General features: G+C 40.7%; 1 protein-coding gene across 1 annotated transcript; it reads left to right on the top strand.

Annotated features, from left to right (window-relative positions):
- The first annotated feature begins 1,317 nt into the window (after nt 1–1,317).
- On the top strand, nt 1,318–10,610 carry rnf14 (ring finger protein 14). The gene is made up of 9 exons (XM_030745601.1): nt 1,318–1,453; nt 2,081–2,239; nt 5,350–5,480; nt 6,385–6,538; nt 6,744–7,129; nt 7,232–7,460; nt 8,159–8,331; nt 8,999–9,129; nt 9,226–10,610. The coding sequence occupies exons 2-9, from the start codon at nt 2,089–2,091 to the stop codon at nt 9,284–9,286; spliced, it is 1,416 nt and encodes a 471-aa protein (XP_030601461.1). The 5' UTR covers nt 1,318–1,453; nt 2,081–2,088; the 3' UTR covers nt 9,287–10,610.
- Nucleotides 10,611–11,184: the final 574 nt, after the last annotated feature.

Below are 11,184 nucleotides of genomic sequence, written 5' to 3'. Positions count from 1 at the left end.
TGTTATGTTCAAGAAACCAATTTGAACTTACTGGGCTTTGTGTCATGTTATCCTGCTGGAAGCAACAGCGCACCTGCATTATTGTATGCAGGTGCGCTGTTGCTTCCAGCAGCGCACCTGCATTATTGTATGTTTGGCTACAGTGTAGTCATAAAGGGATGGGCATCAGCAACAATACTCATGTAGGCTGTGGTGTTTAAATGATGTTGGTACAAAAGTGCCCTAAAGTGCCAAGAAAATATCCCCCAAACCACTACACCACCATCTGAACCATTATTATAAGGTTGGATGGAGCCATGCTTGCATGATGTTCACGGCAAATTAGGACCCTACCATGAGCAGCAGAAATCAAGACTCATCACTCAGAAATTGAGTGGTATCCATGTGGTCTTCTGCTGCTGTAGCCCATCTACTTCAACATTCAATGTGCTGTGCATTTAGAGATGCTCTTCTGCATGCCTTTGTTGGAAAGAGTGGTTATTTGTAGAGATGACAGTGCGACACTGAAGCTTCGTTACGTGCTTTGGGGCGGGAAAAAAAATCACGTTCACCGTCCAGTCAGGTGATTCACTGACACCTCGCTGCGAGCAAAGAAACCGTCTCGATCCAAAACCAGCTGAAAACCTAATGAACCTCAATAAAAAATATTTGAGTGTTCCCCATCCTAAAAAAAATCAACCCCCGCCGTAGTTGCACAAGCACGCCCAATTTATGCCATGTTCTCCCAGCACTTTCTCCTTAATAACACAACACACATTAATCGATCTTTATTTGTAACTAGAACATGATTCATGATATTCATATTCATAATGGGTGTGCCTCAAAGAATGCAAAGATGCTACAGAACAAAAGGTCTTTTCTGCAAAAGTAAGGTAGATCACTGAGGTGTGTGCGATCGCGCATGCATGCGTGTGTAATTGAAAACATTGCACTTCTCCAGGAGAGGGCGCTGTAACTGAAGCTTAGAGTAATTTTCTCTTTTCAGATCATTCTCTGTAAACTCTAGAAATGGTTGTGTGAAAAAAAAAAATCTCAGTAGATCAGCAGTTTCTGAAACCTTCAGCCCACATCCCAGTAACCATGTCACGTTCAGACACGTCACTTAAATTAACTTTCTTCCTCATTTTGATACCTGCTTTGAACTTAAGCAGGTCTTCTGAAGGCCTGAGTTGCTACAATGTGATTCGCTGATTAAATATTTGCATTAACGAGCAGTTGATCTGGTGTACCTAATAAAGCCGGTGAGTGTATGCTCATTAGTTCTTGTACAATATCCGTTTATAAAGGTAAAATATTTTTCTAAGTAACATGAAGGAGAGTGTCGCTTCCTGTTAGAAAAAGTGCAAGTAAACCTGTCATACACGCACAGGTCTGGAGGTGGCGCGCTCTCCCCGTGAATGGTCATGACAGAAACAAGTCAGGGCAGGAGTCATTAGTGCTTTGGTCGCAAAAGGTAAGAAACGTGGTCTTTTCCATAGTTAATGTGTACGCGGAGGCTCAGCGACTTGCTGCAGCGTTGCTTTGCAGCGCAGACGAGCTGAAATCTTCTGCAGAAGAAAAGTTAGAGCACGGCTGAGCTCCCCACGAAGCTACTATTTACATATCGGCTAACACAGCAAGCTAGCCTGGATGGGTTTCCCCTAGTTACTTAGATAGTTAACGAGCTGTCTTATGGTTTGAAGCTGATTCATAACAACACGCGGTTCACTTCTGGCTGTTGTTAAAATAAGATGAAATCGCGAATACGTCTGACATTGATAAGTAAACTTTTTCTAGCTAGCTTGCTAAGTTTTGGGCCACAGTGTAGCACCACGTAAGCTAAGGTAATCTGACGTTATGTCACAGGACACTGTAACTTTGCCCTCAGTTGATTAATCATTTTTGTGTGTCCCTGGAAGACCGTGGTTAGCCAACGCTCAGTCAAACTGTCAATGCAGGAAAACGTCACGTTTGTAAAGACATGACGCCAAATGCTACTTTCGTTTTTAGCTTTCTGGCAGTATTAACGTGTGCTAGCTGTTTGTCAGGCTTTGTGCTGACATTTCTAATAATAAACGTGTGTGACACGCTGTTACTGCAGGAATGTAAATGTCTGAGGACAAGGAAGCCCAGGAGGATGAGCTGCTTGCTTTAGCAAGTATCTACGATGAAGAGGAGTTTCACCGGGCAGAGTCTGCACAGGGAGGGGAGATCCAGCTGTGTCTGGAGCTCCCTCCTGACTTCAAAGTGGTAGTCAAAGGTACAGCTGTCAGTGAGGCTTTGCAAAGAAAGAAAAGCAAGCTGTGGAAAAACTCACTTTTCATAATACTTTTAAGGCTACACTGGAGATTGCATAACCCTCTGTACCCCAATACAGTTCTATTAGGATGGTCCAGATCCCTGAAAGAAAGGTGGAATCTGATAAGCATTATAAAAACCTGCATTTAGCTCAAAAAACAATGTCAGTTATAAGTTAGTTTCAATTTAAAGATCCCAAACAGTTCTTTCAAACTGTATATATGACTATTTAAGATTTGTTCATTTATTTCTCCTCTTCATCTGCCTTCTCCACCACTGCTCTCTCCTACTTCATTTCCACCTCCTCAAGTCTCATCTCCTAAACTGAAGTCAGGGCTCTAACACAAGAAAACGTATGAGCATAAACATGCTCATGTATTTGCAGTATTGTCACAGTTAGTTAGCAGATTACACATATGGCCATCCCATCTCTGGTACAACAACAGTGTACGCTAAAGTTATGTCAGCTCATGTTAGGCTTGAGTGTCCTAAAAATCACATTTTCCTTCTGATAAAGTTTGATTACATTCACACATCTTTTGAGAGTTTATTCATTAATATTTGAGTCTGGTAATGTTGGATCCACTTAAAGCAAGTTTCAATAACACCGGCTAACAGCAGCACTTCCTGAAAGAACAGTTCAGGATATCCTCAACAACCCACCCCAGTATCGCTGGCATCAGACAGAAGTGGGCTTCACTGACTAATCAACCTGTATCAGACTCTTTTTGCAAAGTTTTAGAGCCTCCTTGACAGTAAATGGACATGGCTGCTTCTCATCCGGCATATTGACCGCTGAGGCAAACAAAGATCTGAGAGCCTACACTTACCGTATTTTCAATTCAATGGATTGATGGTTTGGTTAACTTGTTAGTATGTTCTTTATGCTATGGTTATCTGAATAACTTAATGTTACGTTAACATACCGAACACGTGTTCATTGTGCGTCATGTAGCTGAATGTGTTACGTTAGCATAACGTAGGCGTAACCGTGTTCGTCCTGTTCTTTAATCCATTATTATTTTAAATTGCCGTTCAAGATGAAATTTCTGCTCTGGGTCTCGGATTCTATCAACCCCCCCCCCCCCCCCCCCCCCCCCCAAAGAGTGCGACTTATAGTCCAGTGCGACCTATATATGTTTTTTTCTTCTTTATTATGCATTTTTTGGCTGGTGCGACCTATACTCCGGAGCGACATATAGTCCGAAAAATACGGTACTACAGATGAATTCTGGTCAGAATAGAGCATTTGAGATCGGGGTTATTATAGTTAACGAAAACAAACAAAAACTGAAATTGAAAAGACATTTTTTTTAACTGAAATAAATAAAAACTATAATTAAAAGAAAAAATAAAAGTGTATTGTGAGTTTACAAAACTAACTGAAATTATAGATAAAACGACCATCGTTTTCATGTTTGTCATTTTATTTTAAAACCTTGTGGACTGATATGAAATCGTTTTTTCTGCTCTAGCAGTTTAAGCTGGTAGCGCCATCGGTCAACTGCATGCGTGCATGTGCTCACCGCTCCTGTACGAAAAATAATGGCAGTGGTCTGCCAAGAAAGCTTCAGTGAGAGACCCATATGAGGTTTCTTTGAGTACGATAGCACAGATAGAAACGAGTGTCTTGTTGTGGATGATGGAAAAAATGTGCAGAGCAGTTCTCAAGCGGAAAACTACCAACATCAAAGGCTACCTGAGAAGCGGACACAAGGCAGCTACAGAAACCACTCCGATACTACAACGTAACCGGATCTGCACCTCTAGAGAAATGTGACTACTTGTCGGGTCCACGCGTCCCACAATATTGTGATTAACCTGTACAGCCCTTGTGCGTTTTCGGCTATTTTTCACGCAGTGTTTGAATTTATCAGTCAGGGAATAATAATCAAAGCATCAATATAAGGACTCACAAATATCAACAAATTCCTGGAGGGAGACTGCTGAAACTATCGGAATGGATGTGAGGGAATGAAGAAAGTAAAAAAACAGGGACAAATATGTTTGCAGCCAAAAAAAACTGAGCACAAAGAGTGAGGACCAAAAAACACCAGAAGGCGACCACAAGGTAATTAACACACGTAATCCAGCTACACAAGAATAAATGGGACATCAGGTCGACCACTTCCGTAGGTTGTTTACAGAGGCTGCAAAGACCCTGCAAATCTAATTAGTGAGCATCTAACCAAGCTAGCTCCAAAACAGAGCCAAGATTTGAGCTTTGATTCCTTCAAAGAGTTCAGTTTGTTTTTGTCAAACATTCGCTGTGTTTTGGTGGGGAACTCCAGACCTCGAGGGCCAGTGTCCTGCAGGTTTTAGATGTGTTCCTGATCCAACACACCTGAATTAAATGGCTGAATTACCTCCTCAGTATGCACTCAAGTTCTCCAGAGTCCTGCCAATGACTCCTATATGTGATTCAGGTGTGTTGGATCAGGGACACATCTAAAACCTGCAGGACACCGGCCCTCGAGGCCTGGAGTTGCCCACCCCATATGTAGGTGTTGTTAATCTACTTCACTGACGCTGACGTTTATTGTAGAGTTTATTGGATTTGGGAGTTCATGTTTTTCTTCATGTTTCTCCCTGTTGATGTTCATGTGCGTTCTTAATATTGTGCACAATTAGCACGTAATGGTGCTAGCTTGTGAACATTTCTTTAAATAGTATCTTTTGTCAAGTTTTTATTACACAATAGTCACTCTTGCACCTTGAATCTTGCACCTGACAAAGTATGAAAAACTAAAACTAACTGAATTTGGGATTAAAAAAAAAGAGCTAAAACTGAACTATAATGTAAAATCCAAAACTATAATAACCCTGTGTGAGACGACTGGGGTTAAAGCTAAATATTGTATAATGTTTAATTGACACATCCGTTTATTATTCCCAGTTTATTGGGATGATATTAAATATTAAACATAATAAAATATAGTGTGTACACAAACAGCAGTAGAAGTGTGCAGGCCGGCCGCAGCCATTATGGGGTGCAGAGGGTTAATTTAGTTATTCTGTCCTAATCGTGTACTCTAATAAGAAATGTAATGAAGTCTCTTCTGTCTGTTACAGGAGAGAAGAAAACTGAATATAATGTCTGCTTCCTGCCTCCTTTGGTGCTTAACTTTGAAATACCTGCAGACTATCCTTCTGCATCCCCACCACTCTTCACTCTCAGCTGTAAATGGATGACCAGAGCACAGGTACACCATGTTGCCAAAAAGTATTCACTTACCCATCCAAATCATTGAATTCGGGAATTCTAATCACATCCATGGCCACAGGTGTATAAAACCAAGCACCTAGCCATGAGGACTACTTCTACAAACATTTATGAAAGAATTGGTCGCTCTCAGGAGCTCAGTGAATTCCAGCATGGTACCGTGATAGGATGCCACCTGTGCAACAAATCAAGTTGTGAAATTTCCTTGTTACTAAATTTTCCACAGTCAACTGTTAGTGGTATTCTAACCAAGTGGAAGTGATTGGGAATGACAGCAACTCAGCCATGAACTGAAGAATGGTACTTGTCTTCAATATACCGAGACGTTTTGGATAATTTCATGCTCCCAACTTTGTGGGATCAGTTTGGGGTTCGCCCCTTCCTGTTCCAACATGACTGCACACCAGTGCACAAAGCAGGTCCATAAAGACACAGGGGTGAGTTTGGTGTGGAAGAACTTGACTGGCCTGCACGGAGTCCTGATCTCAACCTGATGGAACACCTTTGGGATGAATTAGAGTGGAGACTGTGAGCCAGGCCTTCTCGTCCAACATCAGTGTCTGACATCACAAATAAACTTCTGGAAGAATGATTTAAAAAAAAAAAAAAAATATTCCCATAAACACTACTAAACCTTTTGGAAAACCTTCCCAGATGAGTTGAAACTGTTATAGCTGCAAAGGGTGGGCCAACATCATATTAAACCCTATGGATTCAGAATGTGATGTCAATCAAGTTCATATTTTGAGCCCAAATAATCCTTCATTATATCACATTTTTTTTCTTCAAAACATTCAGCTTCAGAGTTGACAGTACATTGTAAAAACCAAAGTTTTTTGGGTTTTTTTTTTTTTTTTTTTTGTCATCTCTTGATTTCTCCTCAGATGAGCTCTCTGTGCCGACGACTGGACGAGCTGTGGGAGGAGAATCAGGGCTGTGTGATTCTTTTCACATGGATCCAGTTCCTCAAAGAGGAGGCTCTGGATTTTCTGGGTATCCAGTCACCTCTTGAAATCATCAGGGGTGGAAGTAAGGCAGGTAATGAACGAAGGAAACCTGACCATGCAGCAAAAGTTGCACCGTAGAGGCAGCCCACCCCACAATAAAAGCATTAGATTTGATAATGTTATTTAACCTTGCCATGTTGTCTTAGCTGTTAGCTGAATTATCCACATTATATTTGTATGGAGTGCATTTTAGGTTTACAAATAGTGTAAATGCATCTTTTGCTTTTTTTGTCCAGCTCTGGTGCAGTTTGGGGGGCATCCTGAAAAAGCAGAGGAAAAGAAAAAAGAAGTGATGAAGGACAAGTCTGAACAGAAGTTTTCATCATCATCTCAGCTAGATCCGAGGGGTGTCCTTTTGATGGACCCACGTGCCGATCTCCTACCTCAGCTCCTGGACTTTGACGAGGCGCAGCGGCAAAGGGTGTTCGACAGCAAGGTGTTCTGCTGTGGAATCTGCTTTGTGGAGAAGCTGGGCTCTAACTGTCTCTGCTTTAAGGAGTGCCAACATGTCTACTGCAAGGCCTGTATGACTGAATACTTCCAGATCCAAATACGAGATGGTAATGTTCAGTGCCTTAACTGCCCTGAGCCCAAATGTACTTCTTTAGCTACACCGTCACAGGTATTTGTGTTTCTGAAGTTAATCAAGTTCAACTTATTTTATCAGGTTTTCCCACACTGGTGATTACCCTGCTTTCTTTTCCCATCTACCTTCATGTTTCAGGTGAAACAGCTGGTGGACGAGAAGTTGTTTGCCAGATACGACCGTTTGCTGCTTCAGTCCAGTTTGGACCTTATGGCTGATGTGGTCTACTGTCCCCGTCAGTCCTGTGGCACCGCTGTAATGATGGAGCCAGACACAACCATGGGCATTTGCTCAGCATGCCAGTATGCTTTTTGCACACTGTGCAAGCTGGGGTATCATGGTGTCTCCCACTGTAAATTCCCTGCAGGTAATATCACTAATGACTATTTTGATAGTCGATTAGTCATCGACTATTGAAACGATTAGTCGACTAATCGGATTATGAATCACATAATTATGAAATGGCACTTTAGCTATCAGCTTTTACATTTAGCATAAGGTTATTTAAAATGTGGTAGTAAACACACAGAAGATGGATACTTGATTCAAAAATTTTAATCAGGTTTGCTGCTGATATAAATTTAACGGTCCATTTTTCCAACCATTAATATATATATATATATATATAGTACTTTTTCTTCCCTGTAAAACAAAGTTGGCACAGTTTCGCCAGTAACCACCATGACTAAACATGGCGCTGAATGCTTGCATGTCTGAAGCTCGCCAGAGATAGATGGACAGGAAGACGTCTCACTCCGTTAAAAAAAAAAAAACCTAATAAAAAAACGACTATTATTGACAAATTCGCCATTAACTATTTTACTAATTGTTGCAGCTCTAAATATCACTAAAACTTCAGTTAAGAAGCAAATCTGATTGTTTAATTAACTTGGTCCACAGATTTTGTAGTGGAAACCACAAAGCTTTCTATATCAGAAAATTTCTCCCTTTCTTCCAGATTCTGCATATTGATAGGAAGATATTTGTGTTTAGAGATGATTCCAATAATAAGTCTTCACGTTCAAACCAGTGTTGTTTCCGTGTGTGTGTTTCTTTTTGCCACAGAGGAACTGCGCAACCTGAGGGATGAATACCTGTCAGCTACAGCTGCGGGGCAAAAGTTCATGGAGCAACGCTATGGTAAAAGGGTGATCCAGAAAGCAGTAGAGGAGTCCTTTAGCAGAGACTGGCTCAGTGAGAACTGCAAATGCTGCCCCCGCTGTGGAACCAATATACAGGTTAGGCTTTCCCTGTTGGTAACAGTAAAGCAGAACAGGCTTTGACCTGAGCATCAAGGTTCAGTGTTAATTGATGCCAGTATTAAATTTAAACCTGTTTATTTACATTATTAATGTCATCAGATGGTCTGCAACCCGCATTCAGAAATAGCCTAATGGCTTAAATGTTTAGATACTAAAGTGCTCCTTAAAACATGTTGTGCTGGTCCTCAGTCACACAGGCCTAGAGAAAATATGCTTATTCCTGGATCAGTTGGGGGAGTACTCATTTAAAAAAAAAAAAATGCAACTTGTACTTTAAAGGCAAACAGTCTCCATTTCCAGTTTGTGTTGCGTGGTATTTTCGTTACTGCTCAGTGTAAGAGATTTGTAAGAGAACTCAGTGAAGTCTTCCATGGGAGAATCTTCTAGCAACTAAGGCAATCACGAGGAAGTTTTTGATGTAGCACCTTCTTTGCAACTGATTTCACCCGGCAACTTCAAGCAACCACTCGCTAACCGGGTTGCAAGGAGGTCGCCAACTGGTCTTTAGGCCTGTGTGACTGAGGCTTCGTATGTCATAATTTTTTTCTGTTCTGTCTCTAAAAAAATATTACATTCAGTTCCAGGTTATCCCAGTTGCTGTTGATGTGTCCTCTCCTAACACGTTGTTTCTGTGTCTATCTAGAAAGTGGATGGCTGTAACAAGATGACCTGCACGTCTTGTAAGCAGTACTTCTGTTGGCTGTGCCTGGGCATCCTCAGCAAAGTCAACCCATACAGTCACTTTAACAACCCACATTCACCCTGTTACAACCAGTAAGTGATTGTATTTCTTTTTTTTAACACCCCCATGTCAGACTCATTTATATGCATTATGTATTGTTTGAATGCATCTTTTCTTGCTTGTTGCAGGCTTTTCCTCGGTGTAGATCTCGATGAAGAAGATGCCTTTTGGAGTGACGAGGAGGACTGACACTGTGCAGTGCTTCACTGCCGTACACTCAGTTTGAACGCACTTTATCTCTCACGTAGCCACCGCTTCATCTGTGACTACACTATGCCTGCATTGGCACAATAGTGCCCCTACAGAGACCATAACCCTACAATGGCACTGTTATGTTCTGTTTTTCTGAATATGGTCATGTGTCTCGGATGTCTGGGACAAAATTGTTTCAGTAGATCTGACGTATCATGTATTGGAATATTCAAGAAGTGGAGCAAGAGGCAGCTGTCATAACTTTGGCTAAGGGTGACATTAAAATATTAGTTTGGTTCTGTCCTGCAAAAATAGTCAGGAGTTACTAGTGGCGCCACCAACTGAGCTCAGTTTGCTAAATTCCAGTTCCTTTTTCTGCCTTTCCAGTGTTACAAGGAAAACTAGGACTGCATTTGACCCACTTTGTCATTATGCATGGCATATTAACGATCTAATCTCTGATTGTCATAAATCAGAGGTATGGCATGAAAAAGTTTTTTTTTTTTTTTTTTTTTTTTTTTTTTCCCCCAAACTTCACGTGAACTTTGTGATCTAACAAATACAACAAAGATAAAGCTTGAAAGAAATGGAGGCAAACCCAGAGATGTGGCACACACATAATTTCAAAACTGGATGTTGCTCTTTGCTTTCGTTCTAGGCATTATGGGGAACTCCCCACGCCTTCCTGAGACACGGTGTGCTATTTACAGAGCCTACTCTGTAGTTATACTTTTTCTTGAATGTAAGTTTAGATTTATCATAATATAAAGTCAAGCAGGTTAAAAGTAATTCTTTCATTAGATTGGTTTTTGGGATTTTTTTTAAAAAAAATCCCATGGATGGATGGATGGATGGATAGAATGAAATAATGGAGGAAAGTGTTCTAGATATTTTTGAGAATCAGTTCTTTGATGGTTGATGATTAGGGTATGTGTTACTTTGGGTTCATTCAGCGGTTGTGGTGTGAGAAATAATATCCTAACTCTGTAACTACAGTATATTTGAATCAATTTACTCCATAATGTTGCCAATAATTGGTGTCAAATTGAGGCCATAGTTTATGTCCTCAGGTCCAAAAATTTATTAATTTTTCTTTTTCATGTTTGAGTGAAAGGGAAAATCTGATGCAAACAGTTCTGTTCTGAATTGAAACCTGCAGCAAATCTGTTCCTTTTCAGCACGGAATGATTTGCAAAAAAAAAAAAGAAAAAGACAACCTGCTGTTCCCTACAATTGCATGTGGATTTACCTTAATGTCAATGCAGGCCCACTGTCACTTTACATCTCATGTTTAAATAAATGAGTTGAGGATCCTGTTAAATGGATTCAACTTACTGTTCCTCAAAGTAAATATTCTTATTTAACATGTTGTGTCTTTCATGTATCATTCATCTTGGTGCCAGCATAATTCTTACCTCTCTGCACACTCCCAACCACTCACGGAAAACGGCTGCCCCTCCCCGAGCCTGGTTCTGCCGGAGGTTGCTTATAGGGGGTTGTTTTGATTGTTGGGTTTTCTCTGTAATTATTGTAGGGTCTTTACCTTACAGAAAATTGGCATATTGTTGTCAGTAGTTTAATGAAAACTGTCACTTTAGTTCGATTCCTTGTGATACACTGTTGATGATTGTTGCAGTGTATCATAGAACTACATATGATCCGTCACTATTGCAGGAAAAGTGCACTGACAGTAAAAGAGATGGACATCGACACTGCGGTGTGTTACACACTGGTTTGTGAAATCTCAAGTATTTTTGCAGCCACCATCTTCTAATGTGACAAGCAAAGGATGGATTTAACTATGAAACTATACAATTATTGAGTAATACTGTCAATCACAAGTTCTTTTCTGACTGCTTGAAAAACCCACTGGACTTATTTCGGTTTGTGAAGAT

This window comes from Archocentrus centrarchus, chromosome 14 (assembly GCF_007364275.1).
Source record: "Archocentrus centrarchus isolate MPI-CPG fArcCen1 chromosome 14, fArcCen1, whole genome shotgun sequence".
Lineage (NCBI taxonomy): Eukaryota > Metazoa > Chordata > Actinopteri > Cichliformes > Cichlidae > Archocentrus > Archocentrus centrarchus.
The sequence above is the reverse complement of the archived record's forward strand: the minus strand, read 5'-3'. Positions and strand labels throughout refer to the sequence as shown.